Raw genomic sequence first — 23326 nt, 5'->3', positions numbered from 1 at the left:
ATCTATCTATCTATCTCTAATCTATCTATCTTTAATCTATCTATCTTTAATCTATCTATCTTTAATCTATCTATCTCTAATCTATCTATCTCGATTGCATATGCATGCAATACCCGTGTGTATTTGGCCATCAGAGTCGATCATGCACATGAGAAAAGAAGAGGAAGAAACACTTCTTCCTTTTCTCTCTTCTTTCTCCTTCTCTCAGCTCAAAGAGAGTAGATAGAGAAAGAAAGAGAAAGACGAAGAGAAGGCCGCGAAAACATCTTTCAGAGAGGACTCTTCTGCCTCTTCTTGGAGTCGACCTTCCACTTTTGGTAGCGTTCCTTCATTCAATTGGCCTTTTCTCTCTTTTTATCCTTAAGAAGCAGAAGCGAGCAAAAGAAAGAAAAAAAGAAGAAGAAGACCGATCCCCTAAGGATTGTTTGTCTCTGTTGAAGGGAAGAATCGCTTCTCTCACCCTCTCACTTCTCTCCTGTCTCGCATGTATCGATCTACAGCTCGATCGTTCATTCACATGCATCCTCCTCTTCTTTCACGAGAAAGGAAACACGAAGAAAAAGAAGATTTCTTTCGTTCTTGCCTTTTTATCTTTCTTTTATTCCCTCATTCTCTCTCTCTGTCTCTCTCTTTCTATGTTAAAGAGTGGCCTTTCAAGAGAGGTAGGTATTCTTCGCCTCATCGTAGTGGAAAAGGGTCCAGCCTGTCTTGTACAAATCTCCATACTGAGAAGCGAAAAAGAGAAAAAGAAAGAAAGAAAAGAAAAAAGAAAGATATGAAAGAGAGAACGGAGAAAGAAATGAAAGAGAGGGAGAGAGGTAAGTTTGTTCATGGAAGAAGAAGGGTTGGGTAGATATACAGCAGAAAAGTCATCGACCAAATGCTTCGAAACAATACGGATGAAACCTCTTCGCTTCTTTTGCTTCTTTACTAAATCTCTCCTCTCTTTCTTTCTACATGCAGAGAGAAAGAGATGAAGAAAAATCTTTCCTTTCTATCGCATTTTAACACTCAACCCACACACAGACCAACTATAATATCAACACGCTTCCTATCCATCTTCCTATCTATCTTTAATCTATCTTTAATCTGTCTCTCCTCTGCAGCATAGATAGATCATGACGTCCGTGTACGTATTCCAGGGTGTATAGTTCTTTATATATACAGATACATCCCTATACACTCTGTAAGTTGAGAAAGGTTAAGAAAAGAAAAGAAGAGAAAGAGAAGATGAAGGCAGACAAATCACACAGACATCGCCAAGGAGACCCGAGCATGCAGAACAACTCTTGAAGTAATCTAGGAGAAGGAAAGAAAAAAATAATACCACGCATGCATGCATGCATGCATGTATGATAGCTATGGAGATGTGTGTATTTGTCTGTGTATGTTGGGACAAATGCTGAGGAAACAAAAGAGAGGAGAAGAAAGAGGGAAAGAAGGCGACGAGGAGACAGAAAAAGAAAGAGAGAGAGAAGGAGAAAGGAAGAAAATTGAAGAAGAAGAGTCAAGACAGAGATAAAGAAGAAGACCGAATGCAAGTGAAAGAAATATGTCTCTGAAAGGAATGATGAATTACAGAAAGAAAAGAAGAAACGTCTCTCCTAGATCAGATCAAGCCGACGCATCCTTCTTTCTCTATCTATACGCCTCATAAGAACGTAGGAATGCTGCCACATACTGTGCACCCTACATGTAATACTGGAACATACATATACATATATATAGATATATATAGGGATAAGCATGTATATAGATATACATATATATACATACATATTCATCGTTCTCTCTCTCTATATGTATGTAAAGAAGAAGAGAGATAGATACATGAAGATTGAGAGGGATGAAACTTCTATATAAATGTGTATAGAGAGAGACAGATAGACACCCCACGTCTTTGTAAATAAAGAGACTCCGAACCTCTTCCTCTCTAGAATTTTACACGCACACGTAAGATAAAAAGAATTTCTTGGGTCTACTTCTTGTACATCAAGACATTTCCTATCAATACAACTCTAATACTTCTCTCCTCTCCTCTCTCTCCTTCTGTTTCTATCTATCTTTAATCTATCTATCTCTCTATCTTTGATCTATCTCTCCATCTTTAATCTATCTCTCTATCTTTGAAGTATCTATCTATCTATCTATCCTTAATCTATCTATCTCTTGGAGCGCTCCATCTAGAATGTACGTCTGTATCATTCGTTATCAGTCTTCTTGTTACCTTGGCGTAGTATCGATTCAGCTCAATTCTGGTGAGAAGGATAGGGACAGCAATGAGAAGAAAAGTTAAAGCGATCAAGCCTTTCGTTGAGCTCTTCTCGACTCCTGGCTCGACGTGAAGAGCCTGCTTACAAATCTCCGTCTGATACTGCGTAGGCCGGGGATTCTCAACAAGCATGCAATTAGGCGAGGTCGCGGACGAGGAGGAAGAAGAAGAACGTGAGAGGCTTTTCTTCAGGGGACCCAAAAGGGAGATTTTCGGAGAAGATCCCTCGACTTCTTTGGCGAGAGAAGAGGAAGGTGAGACAGCGCTCGCAAAGAAACGGCTCTTCATTCTATGAAAAGAAGAAGGTGAAGAAGAACAGAGGCTTCTTAGACCTCCCGTCGGTTTGAAGAGGGAAGAAGTAAGAAGGAGAGACGTCATGGTGCGTGGAGAAGAAAGGAAAAGAAGGGAAGAGAGACACTGGGAGAGAGAGAAGAGGAAGACGTGAAGAAAGAAAGACGAAATAGATAGAAACAACGAGAGGAGACAAAGAAAAAGGAAGGAAAAAAGAGGAGGGATCTTGAGAGGATGAAAAAGAGAGAGTTGGTGAATGAAGAAGAAACTTCAAATGGGGGTCTTCGCTGCTTTTCTTCTTCTTCCTCCTTCTCTAGAGGTCATTCATCATCATCAATGCTTTTCCACAGGTTCTTCTTTGAAGATTTTGAAACTCGAGAGAAGAGAAGAAAGGTCGACCGAGAAAAAGGGAAAGAGACTCACGTGGATGGATGCATGTTGGTGAGAATTCCATCCATTTCATTGTACACAAGGCCGCCGTCTGGCTGTCGGCTTATATTCGGAGAAGCAGACAAAAAGTCTATGCAAGCCCATAATACATACACTTCCTCTACACCTCAAAGGGAGATGAAAAGCTTTCAAGAGAATTTTTCTTCTTCATGTCCTCTCCCTACCTGAGTGAAGCTTTCTTTGATCTCTTCTTTTCATTTCTCTCTGGTACTTCCCTTGCCTCTTCTCTTGAAGCAGAGCGGCCGCCTTCTCTCTTCTCTCCATCTTCCTAAGAAGGAGAGACGGATGAACTTGGAGAAGAAAGAAAGAAAGATAGAGAGATAGAAGGGTTGATAGATCAAGATAGATAGAGCCGTGAAGATATGACAAAGGGAAGAAGAAGAGTGACGAGGAGAAGGGAGGGGAAAAGGATACATGAAAGGAGCGAGAGAGAGAGAGTGATCTAGCCCAACCTGTCGTTAGTACACTCAGACTCTTCCTTTACACCCCCTTCTTCTCTTACAAGCGTCTGTAGCATATCTCTTTCCTAGACCTATTCACCTTGCCACATGCATGCCTAGGGAAAGAAAGATTCTTTGTCATCCCGAGGGGCAGGTAGGAGCTTTCGATAGAAAGACATGAGAAGACACCAGAGAGAAAAGGAAGTTGATAGATTCTCGCTTCGATGTCTCTTGTTTATCTCACTTATCTTCTTACTTTCTTTCGCAAGAAGAGACAGAGCTCGCACAATAGAAACACGAAAGAGAAGGGAAAAGAAGAAGGAAAGAAAGAGAGGAGAGACAAGAAAAGAAAGAAAGATAGACAGGTGATGAGTTGGTTCTCATACAGAAACGAAGGAGAAACTTTCTATTCGGTGGGTCGCTTTTCTGTCCACTTCTACAGCCGATATAGTAGCAGCAGGGGTGTTAAACGTCTCGTGGGTATATAAAACAGGCAGAGATGGATAAAGACAAGATACATTTCTATCCCCTTGTCTACATTCATAGACAACATATGTCTCTTCGTGCAACTCTTGCTTGTCGTGAGATCTATGTAGACAGATATACATGTATTAGTAGAGGGAGCAAAAGGATTCTTGATAGAGGAGATACCTGCCAAGATACTCGCTATGACTGTAGCCAGTGCGCTGGGTGTGTATCTCTGTTTCTTTCTACACGTAGAGAGTAGACGTAGCTAGATACATCACGAATATTCAGCCTAGATCTACCTGTAGATCGAAACTCCTCTGTAAATTCCCTTATTTTCGGTCTACTCGCCAAAACGAAGGGAAAAGAAACGAACCAAATCTTTCGGTGTATGTACAGTTTCTATCTCCATTCTATTTGTCACCATCCCTTTCTTCGCATATACCCACGTCACTATTTTTACATGGGGTGTAGAGGTTTCATAGACTAAAGTTCTGTAGATATCGCGTAGATATAGATGTACATATATATATATATATATCATTGTACATGTACTGGATAAACGTATACAGACTCATATACTACGCTATACCCATCTTTATTCTATCTATCTATGCAGCTACCTATCTATCTGTAATCTATCCATCTATCTTTGATCTGTGTATCTAAGACTGAAAAGAAGAAAACGAAGAGACGGCGAAGAAAGGAAAGATAGCTCAAGAAGCCCTTAGAGATTCCTATCTGTTGTGTTATGGAAGAGGAGAGAAGAGAAGAAATTCGATGTACTGTCTTTATCATATGAGAGAGCTCATAAAAGGCGAAAGTGAGACAACTCAGAAAACTGGTTAAAGGAATTCCTCCATCACTGACAAGAGAAAGTTTCCTTTTTTCACTTCAAAAGACAACGAAAGAAGAAAGCCGGACTTCCTCAACAAGAAGCCTCATCATGAAGCGGGCGGAAACGAGGTGTACATACACCCTGGAGGTGTATGTCCACGTAGCTTCAGAAACAGACCTAGCTTTCACTTGACTTGAAATTCTCGAGGAGACCTGCGCAGTAGTATTGCTGGTAGAACCAACTAAAGAAAAAGAAAGAACTCTTCTCTTCAGATGGACGAAATCGAAAAGGAGACACTGTGGTGTATATACACCTCAAATCCCGCAGTGTATAGGCACCATCAAGTAGTCCTAATACTAATAATAATGACAGGATATGTTGTGGAGCTCAAAAGAAATTACGATCGAGAAATTGTTTTCTCCTCGTCTTTTCAAATAGACAGGAGGACACAAAAGGAAGGACGGAAGGTTCTTGGACGGTTCTTTACACATTCCCAACTACATGCAGCTGTGCATACACCAGAGAGAGATTGTTTCGGTGTATGTACACCCGGATCTGATGGTGTATGTACAAAGTCGTGCTGGACTGGGGGGAGCTCCCCCATTCTATTGCCAAGGAAACAGCGAGATCAAACATCACTTTTCTCTCTTTTTCTCTTTTTATCTCGGTGTGGATGGGTATTCCTTATTGAAAGGAGTTAAGGACTAAACTTACCGTCGCTACCCTACTATACACAGACACCTGTCTTCTTCATGTATACTGCTTTAACTAGATACTTGTTTTCTTCTTCTCCTCCCCCTGTCATAGCTTCCATCTTCTTCTTCCTTCTTTTCTACAGTCATTTTCTTCTTCTTCTCATCTAAAAAGCTGGTTCTTCTCTTATTCCTCACAGTCATCTTTAATTTTTCATTCTCAGTCAGGAGATTCTTTAAGAGAGGAGAAGCTTGCACAATCGACGTCTTGAATCGATTGATGGCTGTGCGTGAAAAGGAGCCACAGGCTAGTTGCTCTCTCTGTAATTCACTCAACAGAGAAGAAGAGACAGAAGAGTTCTTCTCGAAAGAAGGTAAAGGAGGGGATGGGGTGTTACGAATAAGACCCTTCATATCTTTCTTCTGATCGGAATGCCTTCTTCCTTCTTCCCGGAATAGCAGCCTTGGATCATGAAGACGATGAGAGATCAACTTGAAAGAAGAAGAAGAGAGAGAAGATAAAGATGCTTCACAACAAGAAGAGATTAGCGAAGAGATCTCTGCTCTATCTATTTCCCGTCTGATCTTCTCAAGAGATGGACGACCACGAGAGGGAATGGACGACACGGAAGAAAAAGAAGGAGACCTAGCGACCATCGATGATCGTGATGGAGAATCGACGATATCTCGATGATGCGAATCGATGCTTGATGAGTTCCTTTCGCTTTCAGTGAGCGAAGCCGACGAAGGAAGGAAAGAAGCTTTCTGACTAAGAAGAGAATGAGAAGAAGAGAAGGAAGAAGAAAAAGAAGAAGACCGATTTACTATCGTTGTTTCAGAAGACTGACAATGTGTTTTGAATGGCCGCTGTGACGGAAAAGAAGAAGAAGAATGAAGAGAGCAAGAGAGAGAGAAACGATCTCCCTTTCTTACAGTCTGTCTTTCGTGAACCTTCTTCTCGCTTTCCTTCTTTCTTCTTCTTCTTCTTTGTGTCTCCTGTGTATCTTTGTGAATATTCAAGCTTGTCTTTCCGTTTTCTCCCGAACTAGGACGAGTCGAGCCTTTTTCATCTTTTTTCTTCTTCTCCTCCGCTTTCTTCTCGGTTGGCTTACTCTCTGTGTCTTGAATCGAAGAGAAGAAGACATCTGAAGAATGAGAAGAAGAAAGAAGGAAGGTTCTTTCTTTCTTTCCTCTTTTCATGTGAATTCTTCTCGAAGGCAAAGATGAAGAAGAAGAAGAGTCTCGATGACTTTGCTTCAAAGAGCAGACAGTCGACAAGCCCCGCATTCTTACCAGTCTCTCCATACTCCTCTTAGGCCCTTCACTTCCCCTTCTTTCTCTTCTTTTTCTGTCTATAGAGAGATTAAGATTTCGACTCCTTCTTTCTCTTCTTTTTCTCCTTCTTCCTAGTGAAAGTCTATCATTAGAGCCGTCAAGATCCACGTAAGGAGAGAGATCGAAAGAAGCCATTCCTTGCGTTCTCGAAACCCCTTCTTCTTCTTCTTTCTCTTTTTCTTCTTCTTCCTTTTCTTCTTTCATGTTTGTTGTGCCATAAGGATTGCAAAGATAATGATGGATAGAGACTTCCTTCTCTAGAAAGATAAACAGTCGACGCTTACGAAGCCTTATCTTCCTTTGTATCGACTCCGGAGGTTCTTCTCTCTCTCGGCATTCCTTCCTCTCCCTTAGCCAGTCTGAAGGAATCGAACCTTCAACATATCTCTTCTCTCTCTTTCTCCAAGAGGGAAAACCTTCCTGCTTTTCTTCTCTTCGGTCTTCTTCTTCTTCTTCTCCTCGTCGTTCTTTTTCTTCTTCTTGATGGTCTTTGAGCGTTGACTGGGTCAAGATTTCCTTCTCTTCCTCTTCTTCTTCTTCTTCCTCTTCTTCTTCTTCTTCTTCTTTTTCTTCTTCTTTCTCTTCTTCATCAACTGAAAGCGTTACCGCCGTCTTCTGAGATGACGAAGAGGAGGAGGAAGAAGAAGAAAGTAAAATAGGGGTGGGGTATCTCTCATTCAAACTTTCGTCGTTCCTTAGGCTTTTTCTATCCCTCCATTCCTCACTCTCCTCGCTGCCTTCCAAATCTAGAATCTCCACTTTATCTCCTCTCTTCACTCTCTCCTCTTCTTCTCTCAATTGCTCTTCATCTCCTTCTTCTTCTTCTTTTCTTAGACTCTCTCTTCCTTCTTCTTTTCCTGATCTCTCTTCATCTCCTTCTTCTTCTTTTCTTTCTATAGAGCATTCACTCCAATCCCTCTCGATATTTCGGTCTCCTTTCTTCTCTCCCAATGCAGAGAACTTCTTCTCTCGGCTTCTCTCTTCCTCATCATCCTTATCTTCTTTCTCTTTTCTTTCCTCTCCTTCTTCTTCTTTTGCCTCTGTCTTTTCTCTATCGTCTTCATTCCTACTACCTCCCTCTCCGACGCAAGCCTCCCTATCAAGGCCAGTCTCTCTCTTTCTCTCCAAGATAGAAGCAAAGGAACTGGCCTGCGTGAGGTCGTCCGTCGCTTGCGTCTGAGAAGGAGAAGAAGAAGAGGAAGAAGAGAGAGAATGAAGAGACGCCGTTAGAGAAGTAGTTGTGCAACCACCACTGCCTTGAGAAGATGAAGAAGAAGAAGGTGCTATCAAGAAGGAGGAGGATGAAGAGAAAGAAGATGTCGTTAGATTGTTTCTCATTCTTCTTCTTCTTCTTACACTATCTTCCTTCAAACCATTGTGATCTTCTCCTACTTGGTCTCCTTTCATTTCTCTACTTCTTTCTCTTTCTCTTCTCTTCTCTTGTCTCTCTTCTATTCTCGCAGACTCGCTATGCTCATCTTTATCTTTCTCTTTATCATGGATCTCTCTCTCATCTCTTTTTCTTTGGCTGTGTGTCTTTTTACCCACGTTCGTCTCCTCGAGTCTCTCGTCAAGAAGAGAGACACCTCTCATGTCCGCTTCTTTCTCTTCTCTCTCTTCTTCTTCTTCTTTCTCTCCTGTTTCTTCTTTCTCTTTTCTCTCTTTTTCTTCTTTCCCTTGTAGATCTTCATGAAGAATAGCAATGATAGAACCGCATGTCTCTTTCTCTTCCATCTCGCCTTCTCTTCCGTCACCCCTCTGATCTGTCTCAAGTCTTCTTTTCTTCGCCCTTTCTTCTTCCTCTTCTTCATCTTGGAACGCTTTATCTCGTTCTTCGTCTTCTTCTTTCTCTTCTTTTCTTTCTTCTCCTTGTGAGTTGTCTTTCTTCTTTCTTTCGTCTTCCTTTTCTCCTTCTGAAGAAAAGAAAAAACGGCCTCTCTCTTGAGGAAAATCTCCAGACTTTTCCCTTCTCCTTGGAGAGGGAAAAGAAGACCGAGAAGAAGAAGAAGAGACACGTATACTATCTCTTCTGTCTTCTTTACTCTCTCTATCCTCTCTCCTTGTAAGGAAAGAAGGAGAGGAAGGGACATGGCGGCTTAAAGAAGACGAAAGAGAGCAGGACTGACGACGAAAAGAAGAAGAGGGTGGTACCAATGAAGAAGAAGAAGAAAAGGAGGAGGAAGAAGAAGAGAGAGAAGGAAAGGGAGGTACTATTGAAGAAGACGAAAAAGAATAAGAAGAAGAGAGAGAAGAGGGTGGTACTGACGAAGAAGAAGAAAAGGAAGAAGAAGAAGAGGGAGAAGAAGAAGCAAGAGAAGAAGAGAGAGAAGAAGAAGAGAGAGAAGAAGAAGAGAGAGAAGAAGAAGAGAGAGAAGAGGAGGCAGAAGAAGAGGAATAGTAATAAGAAGAGATAGATGAGAGAATATCAGAGATAGGAGAAACATGAAGCACCGAAGGAGTAGGGAAGCTATTCGAAGCCGACCACGTAGAAGAAGAGCTCTGGAAACGTGACTCTGTTGCTACCGCCTCTAACGGAAAAGATGAGAAACCTCGATACCTTCCATTAGAATGAAGACGATAAGATTGAAGAGAAGAAGAAGAAAAGGAAGAAGAAGAAAAGGAAGAAGAAGAAGAAATTCCTGGGGTATACCGAGGAGGAGAAGGCATCGAAGAGATAGACGACGGAGTTATGAGTGAGAGATCTAAAGATAGAGGATGAAGGACCGTTAGAGAGAAACAAGGGACAGAAGGAGACAGCCAGAAGAGATAAGGAGACACCTTCACTTCGATGTAGCCATCTACAAAGACAGGCAACGCAAAACAGAAGAAAAGAGAGAAAGAAAGAAAGAAAAAGAAAAGAAGTCTTTAGCTTGGCTGAAGAAGGAAGGAAGAAAGAAAGAATGAGTGTCACGCATTTCTCTCCTACACAGGGAAAAAGAATGAAGCAGAGAAAGAAAGAAAGAAAGAGAGAGACATAGAAAAGAAGAAGAGAGAAAGAGAAAGAAAGGATAGGAAGAGAGAGAAGGATAAGAGAGAAAGAGAAAGAAAGAGAGAAAGAAAGATCGAAGGAGAAGAGAGAATGAGATAGAATGAAAGGATAGAAAGAAGATAAAGCACACTTTAGAAAAGAACACAAGAGAGAAAAAGAGGAAGAAGAGAGATCGAACGATCTCCCTATATACTTGGAGAAGAAAGAAGTCTCTAAGCTCATGTACCCTTGTAGAAAGAAAGAGAGAAATGACAAAGCGAGAGACTCGCTGATCCCAAAGAAAGGAAGAAAGTGATGTATCTCTATATCCAAACCTTGCTCTATGATCCATGTCTTTCTATGGAAAGAAAGAAAGAAGAGAGAGAGAGAGGAGACAACGAGGAAAAGAGACTCCTCACATCGACAGAGAGAGAGGCGAGGGAAGATCCATCGATCCACTGTCTATACACTCAGAGAAGATACTGCTGTATCTCGAGCTCGATCTTCTTATACAACAGCATGCATAGCTAGCCACACGTACCTCGATGAACCTACACGGCTATATACATGTGTACGTATATGTGTGTATATACAAGAAACACGAATCTATGTATACATGAAGACGCATGCATGCACGAAGATGTATACATGTCTGTATGTATGTAGGAGTACGTCTATATGTATGTATGAGTATGTATGTGCGAAGATGTATGTATGAATATGTATGTGCATGCATGTGTATATGCACATATATATGTGTTTTCTAGAGCCAGAAGATATACACGTAGGCCTTTCAGAGAGAGAAGGAAAGAAGGAAGGAAAGAGAGAAGAAAGGCAGAAAAGCCAACACGAAAAGAGAGAAAAGAGGAAAGGCTAGAGAGGAGTGTGGTCCATACGCCTGAGAGTTTGTAGCTGATGGAAGAGAAGATTGAGATCTCTTGAGGTGTAGTTACACCACGGAGCCTTCGTACTAGACCACTCCTTCGCTATGAGATATCTCCAGGTATCATTTCTTTTCTGCGTCATAAGATCTCTTGCTTCAGGTCTTCTTTGAGACAGAAGGTCTCCTCTAGGAAAGCTCTGCTTCTTCTTTTCCTTTTCTTCTTCATCTCTCTTGCTTCTCTCCCCAAGCACACTTTCATCTCTCACTATCGTCTTTTCTGCACCTTCTTCTTCTTCCCTTTCTTTTCTTCTTCTTTCTTTCATATGTCTTTTCAGCTGATCCTCCATCGTAACACCGACCATGACTCCTCTGCTCTCCAGGTTCTCCTTCTCTTCTCCTCTCCTTCTATCTTCTTCTTTTTCTTCTTCTCTCTCTTCTCCATCTTCTTCTTCTCCTCTCCTTTCGTCTTCTTCTTTATTTCTCTCTTGTCTATGCGTAAGAGACGTATCGGCGCTCTCACAGGCTGAGGAGTTGGTTAGCCTCTCCTTTCTTACAGAGACATTTTCCTTTTCTTCTGATCTTTCACAAAGACGCTGAGTTCTTTCAGCATAGCGACGCAATGTTCTTCCTCTTCCTCTCCGTGTCTTTCTTCTCTTCTTTCGTTCAGGAGAAAGACGGAAAGATGAAGAGACAGCAGAAGAAGAAAGAGATGGATTAACGCTTTTTTCAGGAGGAGATAACCTGTTTTGCTCTTTCTCATTTGAGACAGGAGGAAGAATGACGGGATGAAGAGAGGGGACAGCCGTACAAGAAGAAGAAGAGACAGAGAGAGAAGAAGAGAGAGACAAAGATGCAGGAGAAGGAGCGCAGGAAGACAAAGACGATACGTAGAGGGAAGAAGAAGACGACGAAAAAGAAGATGAAGAGATAGGAGAAGAAGAGCGAGAAGAGGAAGAAGAAGAAGGGGGAGAGGATAGAGGTCGTGTGGAAGGAGGCTGTAGAGCAGCAAGAGAAGAGTGGAGCCCGTCAGAGAGAAGAAGAAAAAGAAGATCCTGACGTGAAGAATGCCGACGGATATCTAAGACTTTACATGGGAGGAAATTTCTTCTTCTCTCCAGCTGACGAAAGCAAACAAGGGGAGAACAATAAGAAGAAGAAGAGCAACAAGAAGAAGAAGATAAAAAGCCAGAAGATGGAGAAGAACACAGAAAAGAAGAAGAAAAGGAGGCGCGTTCTTCATCTCCTCCTCTCTTCTTCTCCTCTGTCTGCTTCTCTTTCTGTTCATACCTATCAATAGAAGAAGAGGAGGAAGAAGAAGAGATTTCTTTCTCCTCTTTACCAAAAGAGTGAGACTGATGTGCATGACGAGCCGAAAGCGTTTCTATTCTTTTCTTTCTCTTCTTTTTCTCTTCTTTAAGGAGAATCTTCAGGTTTCGTCGCTTCTTTCTTGACCGAGAAGATCCCTTTTTTCTTATCCTTCTTTCTGTCTCCCTCTCGTTCTCTTCCTCTCTTCTCCTCTCCTTGCTTGAGGTGTCTATACACCCGAGCCATTCTTCATCTCGCTCAGACCGTTTTTCTCCTTCTCCTTTCTCTTCTTCCTTTTCTTCACCTCTTTCTCCCGTCTCATCCTTCTCATCTTCATTAAGATCTCGCTTCTCCTTCTCCCCCTGCCTATCAATACACGATAAAGTGCTCTCCTTCTTGTTCTTCTTCTTGTCCCTCGGGCTATCTTCATGAGAGAGAGAAGCTTTTCTCTCCTGCTCCTTCCTCCTCCTTGTTTCTTCTTCTTCTTGCTGTGCTTCTTTTTCTTCCAAGAGAGAGAAATAGAGAGACTCTTTCACTTCGAAGAGAAGACTCTCTTCCATAAGACACCGGACCCAGCCTCCCACATGAAGAAGATGAGAAATCCGGACTTTCTTATCATGTTCGTGACCGTTGAAAGATCGAAAGTTGAATGGATTCTTCTTTAAAGAAGAAAGAGAAAGAGAAGGAGAAGAGGAAACAGAAAAGGAAGAACAACTCCTCTTATCTTTACTACGGTATACACTGTCTCCAGGTGTACATACACCCGGAGAAAGATGGGGAGAGGTGCATGCGACATTGTGGTGTCTTGAGGTTCCCCTGAAAGGAGTAAACCCTGTTCTAATGAAGCTTCGTGAAATTTCTCCTTTCTTCTTAGGAGAAGAAACAAATGAAGAAGATGAAGAAGAAGAAGAAAAGAAGGGTAAAGGAGAAGGAACGAGAAAAGGAAGAAGAGAAGAAGAAGACTGACGTGACGGTGACGCGTGCTGAAGAGATGAAGGGCTAAAAGCTGGACATCTACCAGATGAAAGAGAAGGAGAAGAAGAAGAAGGAGAAGAAGAAGAATGAAGGAAAGAGACGTTCGGACGATGCAGAGAAAGTACAGACGAAGAGAGAGAAGAAGAAGAGAAAGAAGAGAGAGAAGAAGAGGAGAGAGAAAGAGATGAGCTGTTAGAGGAGTGAGAAGAAGAAGAGGAAGAGGAAGGAGAGTGAAAGATGGGACCGGTCGATTTGGTACATGAAGAAGAAGAAAAGAAAGAAGAGGAAGAAGACATTGGTATAAATAGACTAGATAGATCGAGAGATAGATGATAGACAGATAGATTTATACAGAGATAGAAAGACAGGAGACCTGTAAGATGATAGGAGAACTTCTTGGAAAGAATGAAGCAAAGCGAGGAAAGAAGAGAAGATAGGCAAGAAAGCAATGCAATCGGTAGATAGATGGAGAGATAAAAGAAAAGAAGCGTTGAACGAACTCTCGTACCACAGGCAGATGAATAGACTTCAAATAGCAAAGAAACTATACTTCCAATGAAAGAAGAAAAAGACGTTTTAGAAGAAGTAAATCTCTTCTTCTCTATCCTCTCTTCTTCTTCTTCTTTGTCGTCTGTCCAAGAATGATAGACAGATGTCTCGTAACCTTCATTCTATTAAAGAAAAAAGGAGAAGAAAAGTGACGGGCGAGAGAAAGAAGAAAAGACGTCTCCTGCTTCTCTTCCTTTTTCTATCGCCAAGACAAAGATCAAATTTCAAACTTTTCTTTAAGAAGAAATTCCTTCATCCATAGCTACGTAACTAGACATACGTGTCTAGACACATCCAGACATCTATCGATACCTCCACGCACATCGCTCGCTCGCTCTCTATATACACATCTGTATACAGATATACATGTATACGCACATGAAGAAATACACGGAGGTACTTATACATACATATGTATACACGTATTTGTATGGATTGTGCGTCTAGAGAGAGTGTAGGGGTGTATCTATATGTATACATACATGCAGATTTATGTTTGCATATATGTCTACATAGCTAGATAGAGAGTATATACATATATATATATCTCTATATATAGATATGTATATGAATGTATACGTGCGCATGTGTATGTGTGGAGGATGTAGAGTCTCAGGAAGGGGAGTCTGCTGAAACAGAAGAATTGAAGTGTATGTACAGCCTGATAAGAAATGAGAGAGAGAAGAGAGTTCAAGATGGAGACCACCCTTTTCTGATCTAGTCAACTCGCGAGTCTCTCCCCCCGGGATTGGAGAAAAGAATCGATCGAGAAAATCGATACAAACTTTCATCGCACTCTCCTTCAAATCTCCAGATACAGGAAAGAAAAGCGAAAGCAAATGTATTTCTCTCTCTTTCTTTCTCTTGTTTTCTTCATGCTATTCTCCTTGCCTATCTATCTATCTATCTTTAATCTATCTATCTATCTAGGTGTGGAGATAGGTCACTTGCGAAGAGAGGTCTCTCAAATGAGAAGGGAGAAGAAGAAAAGAGAGAACGAGCCCGTTGAAATAAAGAGAGAGATCCATCGTTAAGAAGAGAAGAATACAAACCAGAGAAGGACAAGGAAAGATGCTTCTTTCCCTTTCTCATATTAGAATTGAGGGTCATTCACTTGTTTGACGTGGTGTACATACACCCGAAATGCCTTGCTTTTCTCACGAAAAAAGAAGATAGCTCTCCTTACCCTCTTCTTCTTTTTCGTCATTTTCACAAGAAGAAAAAGGAAAAAGAAGAGAAGTTCTCTCATCTGATCCCCCTTCCCCTCCCGTCTTCTTCTTTTCTTTGCAAGGAATCTGAAATATACAAGTCTACGGAAAAGCAAAGAGGAGAATCCATCGGTAAGTGAAAAGACGGAAAGGAAGAGTGAGAAAGAGTGAGAAAGAAGGAAAGAGAGATTCTTTGTCTTTTTCGTGGGTCTTCTCCCTCTTTTTAACTCTCGTATTGACACACTCGTGTGCGGAGGAAGAGAAGACACCCCTCTCATTTTTATGCTATCTCTTCTTTTTCTTCTTTCTTTGTGTGTCTTCTATAGACTTTTCTTCTCTCCATTTGCTTCTGTTAAGGCCTTTCAAGGCATTTATCGCACTTGTTAAGAGAATCTCTTCTTCTTCCTCTTCTTGCTTTCTTAACCTCCCCCCCCCTCCCGTCCCTCCTCCCATCCTTCCTCCCTTCGGTCTCGCTTCTGCATGTCTCGCTCTTTCTTTTTCTCTCGTCCTTTCTTCTTTTCTTTCTCTTTTTTCTTCTTCTTCATCTTCTTTCTTTCTTCTTATCGTGGTCGCAGTCACGACGTCTTGTATTTCTCTGTCTTCAAGACGATGTGTCTTTTTCTCTTCTTTCTTTCTTCCTATGTGTAGGTGAGAGCGCGAGGAGAGATAGCTAAGAGAGAAGAAGAGAGAGGAGACTTCCTTCTTCAAGAGAAAGATGTAACACTATAAACCCTTTTTATTTCAAGAAGAAAGAAAGACAACAAGAGAGAGAGAGACCTGAAGAGAGGTATAGAAGGTGTTTCTTGTAGAGACAGACACTCCTAGATACCTGTCTATCTCCTTCATTCCCATTCTCTCTCTCTCTCCCTCTCTCTCCCTCTCTCTTCCCTTCTTTCCTTCAACTCTTCTTCTTTCTCTCCCTTTTCTTCCTGGAGATTTCATTCAAATCTTTCTTTTTAGTCCGACTTCTCTTCTTCATCCCTCCATTTACTACTGATCTTTCCTTCTCTCTTCTCGGCCCTTTGCGAATCTATTTCCAGTCTCTCCTTTCTCTCCTCCACTTCAGAAAAGAAATGTTCTCTTCCATCTCTCTTTCCCTCTCTTCCCTTCTTTTTCCTCATCTCTTCTTTTTCTTCTTCTTTTTCTTTTCTTCTATCTTCAGCGCAACCTACAAATTTGCGTAGATAGATTAAAGATAGATGCATACCAATCTTTTCATCCCCAGGGAGAAAAGTGTAAATCTCTGTCATCTCCTCTTTCTTGCATTCTTTCCTCTTCCCTTTCTTTTTCTTCTCTTTTACCTTTCTCTTCTCCATCTAACTCTTTTCTTTCTCAAGAAGTCTCCTCACGGACAGATATATCTACAAAGAAGAAGAACGGAAGAAAGAAAGAAAGAAGACAGAAGATTAAGAAGGGGGATTCGTCGAAACTTCTGTTTCTTCACAAGAGGGGAAGAAAGAAGCTTCGAGAAATGTCTCTTTCCTTTCATATCGCGCCTAAAGCGCTTTCCGGAGAGAGATAGACCCGAGGAGATCTCCTACAGAAGGATACCTTTCGTACTCTTCGGGTGTATGTACACCTGAACCCGACCGTTCGTGTACAGAAGGAGGTAGTGACAGGAGAGGGCAGACTTACTTGCCAAGTTTTCGCACACCTTTCAGTCGATCAATGAAGTCTTTTTATCTTCTCTTTTCTGTAAAGAGATTCTTTTCTCTTTTCTTTCTCTTGAAGTGACACCTTCTCGAGAAGACAGTGGTGTGAGAGAGACAGAGAGGCGTTTTACCTATCGCTTTAGAGATGTACAAGATGAAGGAGAAGGATGAGGACAGCGAAGAAGGAAGGGATTAAAAAGTCAATTGCTCTCAGATAGCTACCTCATCTCTTGTAGAGAAAGACACGGAAGAAGAAAAAGAAGAGCAAGAAGAAGAAGAAGGTGTAAGATACGGGGGGGTTCGGAAACGAAGATAAGGAGAAGAAAAGACAGAGAGATAGGGAGAGAGAAGAAGGAGAAGAAGAAGAAGGAGTGATTAAGATGGTTCTCTTCGTCCGTATGTAAAACACCTCTCCCTCTCCCTCTCTTTTCTTTACACTTCTCTCTCTTTCTTTCTGTCTTTCTTCTTCTTCTCACTCTTTTTCTTCTTCTTCTTTTTCTTTTTCTTCTTCTTCTTCTCTTTTATCTTCTTTGACTTTTTCTACGCAGTCTTGTAGTGAGAGAGAAGGGCAAGAAAGACCTACATACATAAATACATAAAGACACAGGGATCTACGTATAGATATCATTGTTCATCCTCTTCTTTCTTCTCTTCTGAAGAGAGAAGATGCAAGACCAAGAGAATTGACTTTAGCAGAAGAAGAAGAGAACGAAAAGAAGAGAAGACAAGAGAAAGATCGAGCGTCATGCCCTCGTCGTAGATGTAGATATTTCCTTGCCTTTAACGACTCCCCTGTCTATTCTTCTTATTCTTGTTTGTCTTCTCCTTCTCCTTTCTCTCTGTAAAGCTCTACGGTGGGTTTCTCTTCCTCCCTCGAGCTTCTCTTCTCTCTTGCGAATTCTCACATCTATCTCTCTATCTATCTTCATTCATCTATCTATCTTTCTATCTTTCTTTGATGTATCTCTTTGTATCTAATTCTTTTTGGGTATGTTTCTTCGTCTTTGCTGCACTCGAGTTTAGAGAGTCGATGCTTAGGAAAAGTATCGATTGACTTCGAGACTCGCATTAGAACTACAGCAATAGAAGCACAGCAGAAGCATGGATCATGAGGAAAGTCGCAAGCAACAAAGAGACACAGAAAAGGTATGAAGAAGAAGAAGAAGAGAAAAGATAGAGGAAGAAAGAGCGATACACAGATGAATGACTAGATACAGGTTCCTGCATGTGTACAAGAGAAGAAATGGACTGATATATCATGAAGAAGATGAAGAAGACGAAGGAAAAGAAGATCTCTAACGACTTCATGGAAAGAAGACTGTCCCATAACTAACTAGACTTTCTTTCTCTGGTCTCTTTCTTTTCTCTTTCTTTCTTTCTTTCTTTCTTTCTTTCTTTCTTTTCTCTTTCTTTCTTTCTCACTCTTTCTTTCTTTTTCTTTTGCTAGTGTTTTCATGATGGTGGAAGAGGAGGAAGAAGCGTTTCTCGAGTTGAAAGAAAGTGTCTCCGAAGAATGGGGGACAGGCCGATCAGCGAAGATGGAAGGCCAAGAAGAGAGAAGAGAAAGAAGTGACAAGCAGGGTGCTCGAAGAAGAGGAAGAGCGAGAAGAGCTCCAGAAGATGAGAAAGAAGAAGAAGAGGAGAAAGAGGGAGAAGAAGAGGAAGATGAAGATGAAGAAGGAGTAGGTGCAGTGGAGGTCGAAGAGGTGGAGGAAGAAGAAGAAGAGAAGCAGAAGACAGAGATAAAGAAAGGAAAGAAAGAGGGAGGTGCTAAGGTGAGAGAGACGAAGAAGAAGAAGATAAATGCCAAGACATCCAGAGAGCTAGGGAGAAACACAAGCGAACAGGAGAATAGAGATGAAAAAGAAAAAGAAGAAAGAGAAGAAGAAAAGAAGAAGAAGATCAAGTCGATTTCGCAGAAAGGAGAAAAGTTGCATCTTCTTCCTTCGTGGGTCAGGTATTATCTTCATATCTATCGAGCTTACACGTATCGTGAGGTGTCTCTCTCTGCTGCTCTCTGCAGCGTAGACAAAATTCTTCTTCAGGCCCTCGCAAACCAAGAAAGAGAAGAAGAAGAAGAGAAAGGACAGAGAGATAGCATAATGTCGTCTAAAGAGAAGAAAGAAAAAGAAGATGACTCCTCCTCTTCTTCGTCGGAGATTGGAGCGAAGCAGAAGACGAAGAAGAAGAAGATGAACAGGGAGGAAGAGGAGGAGGAGAAGAAAAAGAAGAGCAAGAAGAAGAAGACGAGCAATGTGGTGGAAGAGAAAGAACAAGAAGAAGAAGAGGAAGATAAAGAAAACGATCTTGAGAGAAAGTCGGATCCGAAGGTGCAGCGAGGTCTAGTGACACCTGAGAGATTTCTTGAGGCCTCTTTCCGTCAGATTCTTCACTTGTCTCTATATCTCTCTAAGCTTCCCGAACGTGAAGGGAGTAGACTTTCTTCTTTCTTTTATCGATCCATTGGTCGCCTGGATGAACTGACTTGGGAGCATGAAAGAAAGAAGAAGAAGGGCTTGCGAACGCACAAGAAGAAGGAGGCGCAAAGCTCTCTAGCTACGAGGACAAGAGGGAGATGGGGAAAGAAACAAGCAACTGGCGAAGAAGGAGAAGAAGAAGAAGAGAAAGAAGTAAAAGAAGAAGAAGAGAAGGCAGGAGAGAAAGAAGTAAAAGAAGAGGAGAAGGAAGCAGAAGAAGAAGAAGTGGTCGTTGAGAAGAGGTATAGAGGCATTGAGGTATGAAGAAGCGGCTCGATCAATACGTGTCTGGATAAATGAAGAGGAGAAAGAAGAAGAAGAGATTTATCTGTCTATGCTTCTTCATATCTATCGATGATAGGCTTCTCTTCTCTCTTCTGTCCTATCTTTCTTATCTTCTTTCTTTAGAAAGAAAACCTCTCCAATAGCCATGCAATCGTCTTCCCTACATTTGTCCCTTCAAAAAGACCTCTTTCCATCTATCTATCTATCTACCCATCAACCTATCTGTCTATCTATCTAGATCCAATCTATCTATCTGCGTGAAGTACATATATACATATATATATATATATGTATATATATATGTATATATGTATCTATGTAGGTATGAAAGAGAGAGACAGAGAGGAGAGATTGTTTTCGTAGTCTGTATATCGGAACAAGAGATTCTGATCTTGGAGAGGAGAAAGAAAGAAGAGGAAGTTGAAAGAAATTTTCTCTATTCTTTCTCTAACTCTCTCTCTCTCTCTGTCTCTCCCGGGTGTACATACACCTCATCCTCGCCAACACCCTCAATCCGTTACCTCCCCCTGCCCTCCTTTTCTTCTTTCTCTTCTCTTTCCACGAAAGGCTCCTCTCTTTCTTTCTCTCTTTCTCACTCTTCCTTTCTTTCTCTTTCTTTCTGTCTGTCTGTCTGTCTGTGCCCTTCTTTCCAGAGCATTTGGTCTCGCCTTTTGCCTCAGGTGTTTTGCCGGTCTAAAGCGGCTAGGACAGGCGCGTGTATGTTCTTAATCCGTCTGATGGCGTGGGTCTCCTCCTCTGGCATGGCGATAGCGGACTCTCTTCAAACATACCATTGCCAGGTCTTTCTCCACTTCCTGCAAAGAAGCAAAGAGTCCACGGCTCGGCGCATGGCTCTTCTTCTACTCGAACACTTTCAGATGCCTCACGTAAGCAAAGAAAAGAAAGACTTAATAGCGAAACAAACTCCATTCTCTCATGGCTTACGACACAGCCTTGATAGAGACCTACAGAAAGAGAGAAAGTTGAGGGGAGAGAAAGAAGGAGGTGTGCTGTGTCTATATGCCCCCCCCGTGGGAAGTAGGAAGTAGGAGATTGGAGGACTCCAACAGATGGACGAGGCGAGGTTAAGAAGGGGAGGAATCGAAGAAAGAAGAAGACATTCTTGACGACAAGCCATGAGAGACACTCCAGACAAATAGAAAGACCAACTCAAAACATAAAGAGAGATAGAAAGATAGAAAGAAAGGAGATTGATACATGCTTGTATATCTAGAAGGGGGACAGAAATTTTGCTCCTTCATGTTTAGATTCCTTTATGTGATGAAGAAGAAAAGAAGAAGAAGAGTCATTTGTGTATATGATGGCAAAAAGCATATCAAATGGAATAGAGGGGAAGTAAGGAGAGATCTGTCTAGAACTGCTTAGCTTGTGCTGGAAAATTCCTCTTCTTCTTCTCTCTTTCTTTTGGTATCTGGATAGGCACTTTCCCTCTTACTGCAAATACACATGTATGTATAGATAGGTATTCATCTGTGTATATATGCATGTGTGTATATGTATGTCTATAGGTGTACATAGAGGTACGGCTACATTATCTGGATAGATAGGCGGCTGCATGCGGGTTGACGAAGGTGTGTACTCCATGAAACTGTATACATATATAGATATACGCATGTATAGAGACACCTAGATATATATGTGTCTCTATCTGTATATGTCTATGTATACAGAGAGTGTAGGAGAAGCCTTCCTTTCTCTCTCTCTTCTTCTTTCACACTCTTTTCATATCTCTCTCTACATATCTCTCTGCATATATAGATGGTTCTCATATCTTTCTTGCTTTTCTTCTTTCTTCTTTTTCTTCTCTCTTCTTCTCCCTCCTCCTCCTCTTCTCTCCTTCTCTCTTCCATTTCTTCTGTCCTGTTTGCTCTTAGGCTTCCTGTCCTGTATGGCGAGCCTTTTGCTCTTCTTTAACAGAAGACGATACGTCAGCTATCCGCCGCACTGCTTTGTCTCGTATTCTTCTTCTTCCCCACTCTGACCGCGACTCCCTCGACTCTTTCTCTTCTTCTTCTTATTACCATCAGCAGACAGGTAGGGGAGAACAAGAAGAAGATTCGAAGACGACAACTTTTTCTTCTTCTTTCATTCTTCAGAAGGTCCTAAGCCGTGCCTACGACAGCTCCGCAGATGTGCGTGCTTCTCTTTACCGAAGATTGGCCAAGTAAGAAGAAAAGGAAGAAAAAGAAGAAGAAGAGAAAGAGCAGAGGCAACTTTACAAGAATCAAACCCAGAGATGTTTGTCTTCTTCTTATCTCTCCCGCCATGTTTCTCTCTCTCCATATATCTCTCTCTCTCTTTTTCCCTCTCTCTCTATATGTCTACGTATCTCTCTATTTGTCTAGGTATATATCTATGTATATATCTATATCTATGTATATATCTATATCTATGTATATATATGTATGTATAAGGATATAGATGGATATAGTGGTAGCTAATTCTATTCCTCACGACAAACTGACTGAGACGAAGGGGAGAATTCATCACCTACGCTGCTTCTCTTCTCTTCTTTCGCTTCTCTTCTTTTCTCTTTTCTTCTTTTCTCTTCTCTTCTTCTCTTCTCTTCTTTTCTCTTCTCTTCTTTCTCTTGTCTTCTTTTCTCTTCTCTTCTTCTCTTCTCTTTTCTTCTTCTCTTCTCTTTTCTTCTTCTCTTTTCTTCTTTCTCTTGTCTTCTTTTCTCTTCTCTTCTTTCTCTTTTCTTCTTTCTCTTCTCTTCTCTTCTCTTCTTTCTCTTGTCTTCTCTTTTCTTCTTTCTCTTCTCTTCCCTTAACAGCAGTCAACCAAATGTACATTTCGACATTTCCTTTTCTCCTTCTTCTTTCTTTTTCTTCACTCTTTCTCCAAGTCCTTCTTCTTTTTGTCGTTGTCTTTGTCGGTCTTCTTTGGGTTTCTTTCATTCCTGTCGATCTCCCCTCATTTTCACTTCCCTCTCTCCACCCTATACAAGGCCACATGCATACACACGTACGTACACACATACATATATATATATAGGTATTTGTATGTAGTGCTCCAAGAGACAGGGATATATATATATATATATATATATCTTGATCTGTGCAGATGTGTATATATCTATTGAAGTATGGAAAATGTCTATGGTGGGAGTGCTGCTTTGCCTTTAAGACTTTATTCTACTCTGTACAAATGATTTGAGAGAATGGAACATTAGCTATGTATACGCATACATGTATACACACATACATAGAGATATCTAGGCGTATGTACGTATGTACGTATATATGTATGTATGTATATATGTATGTATATACGTATGTATGTATATATATGTTGTATTGGTTAGTGTGAATGAGAAGAAGAAGAAGTCTTGTTTGTGTGGGTGAAGAGTATCTGTTGAATAAGGGGAAAGGAACCTTCTTGATCGGAAGAGTCTCTCTCCTCCTCTTTCTTTTTCCTTTTGGATTTCTCCTAGCTCACATCTCTACAGAGCCATCATAACGAGGGGAGAAGATGTCTCTCTCTCTCTCTCCGCTTCTTCTTTCATTCTTTCTCTTCCCTTCTCTTCTCTCTTCTTTCTTTTGTCTTTCCTCTTCTTGCTTGTACTGATTCATCTGTCTCATGGGTGAATTCTGACTTTTCTTTCTCTCTGTCTTTTTCTCCTCTTCTTTTTGTCTCTTTGTGTGTGTCAAAGAGATGAGAACGTCTTGACCGTAGATCAGAAGAGTCTGTTGGTCTTGACAGGTCTGAATGATAAAGCCATTGGCGTCAGAGATGCATGCAGTCGAATGATTAGGAGATGGATCTCCACCCGAGAACCTTCCTCTTCCTCTTCTTCTGCTGAAAGTGTATCGAAGACTTCCGTGGATAGAGTGAGTGAAGGGGGAGAAGGAGGGGAGAGAGAAGATGAGAATAGCAAACCTGGAGAGGAGAACGGAAACGAGAAGAAGAAGAAGATAGGAGAGGGAGACGAAGATGAAGTCGGTATGGAGAGTGAACGAGAAAGAAAGAAAGAAGAAGAAGATGGTAAGACGGAGAGGGAAGAGAAGAAGAGAAAGAGACGAGAAGAAGAGGAAGAAGAAGAGAGAGAAGATCGGATTTCAAGGTCTTTTGCCAGTTCAGGAATACACCAATTGGTCTACGAGTTATTCTTAGAAGGCATGCCTGGGAATGAGACCTCTCTAGAGACCATGATCAAACATCTCCTCCTATCCTATCCCGACTTATGTAAGAGAAAGAATGAAAGAGAGAAAGAAAGA

At 41.3% G+C, this 23326-nt stretch overlaps 3 protein-coding genes across 3 annotated transcripts; 1 reads left to right on the top strand and 2 right to left on the bottom strand.

Annotated features, from left to right (window-relative positions):
* Positions 1 to 14: 14 nt before the first annotated feature.
* CSUI_001844 (uncharacterized protein) lies at positions 15 to 3026 on the bottom strand. Its single transcript, XM_068062047.1, has 2 exons — positions 2228 to 3026; positions 15 to 725 (listed from the first exon to the last, which is right to left on the bottom strand). The coding sequence occupies exons 1-2, from the start codon at positions 2648 to 2650 to the stop codon at positions 654 to 656; spliced, it is 495 nt and encodes a 164-aa protein (XP_067925975.1). The 5' UTR covers positions 2651 to 3026; the 3' UTR covers positions 15 to 653.
* Positions 3027 to 4469: 1443 nt separating this feature from the next.
* Positions 4470 to 13795, bottom strand: CSUI_001843 (uncharacterized protein). Its single transcript, XM_068062046.1, has 2 exons — positions 10648 to 13795; positions 4470 to 9581 (listed from the first exon to the last, which is right to left on the bottom strand). The coding sequence occupies exons 1-2, from the start codon at positions 13208 to 13210 to the stop codon at positions 5521 to 5523; spliced, it is 6624 nt and encodes a 2207-aa protein (XP_067925974.1). The 5' UTR covers positions 13211 to 13795; the 3' UTR covers positions 4470 to 5520.
* A 691-nt stretch (positions 13796 to 14486) lies between these two features.
* On the top strand, positions 14487 to 23296 carry CSUI_001842 (uncharacterized protein; the record flags this gene model as incomplete). Its single annotated transcript, XM_068062045.1, has 5 exons — positions 14487 to 14803; positions 15320 to 19058; positions 19766 to 19972; positions 20981 to 21270; positions 22762 to 23296. Coding segments are annotated over exons 2-5 (2313 nt in total), but the record flags the coding sequence as incomplete, so codon positions are not given.
* Between the last annotated feature and the right edge of the window lie 30 nt (positions 23297 to 23326).

This window comes from Cystoisospora suis, assembly GCF_002600585.1.
Source record: "Cystoisospora suis strain Wien I chromosome Unknown contig_746, whole genome shotgun sequence".
In the NCBI taxonomy this organism is placed as follows: domain Eukaryota; phylum Apicomplexa; class Conoidasida; order Eucoccidiorida; family Sarcocystidae; genus Cystoisospora; species Cystoisospora suis.
The sequence above is the reverse complement of the archived record's forward strand: the minus strand, read 5'-3'. Positions and strand labels throughout refer to the sequence as shown.

What these genes read in the sequence shown, in the direction of transcription:
- CSUI_001843 (XM_068062046.1), bottom strand. Translation starts at nt 13,210, where the DNA reads ATGTCTTCTTCCTCTTCTTTCTTTTCTTCTTCTTCATGTACCAAATCG. An exon ending in TCAGCTACAAACTCTCAGGC is followed by an intron (nt 9,582 to 10,647) that starts GTATGGACCACA and finishes CTGTCTTTGTAG; the next exon opens with ATGGCTACATCGAAGTGAAG.
- CSUI_001844 (XM_068062047.1), bottom strand. Translation starts at nt 2,650, where the DNA reads ATGACGTCTCTCCTTCTTACTTCTTCCCTCTTCAAACCGACGGGAGGT. An exon ending in TGAATCGATACTACGCCAAG is followed by an intron (nt 726 to 2,227) that starts GTAACAAGAAGA and finishes TTCGCTTCTCAG; the next exon opens with TATGGAGATTTGTACAAGAC.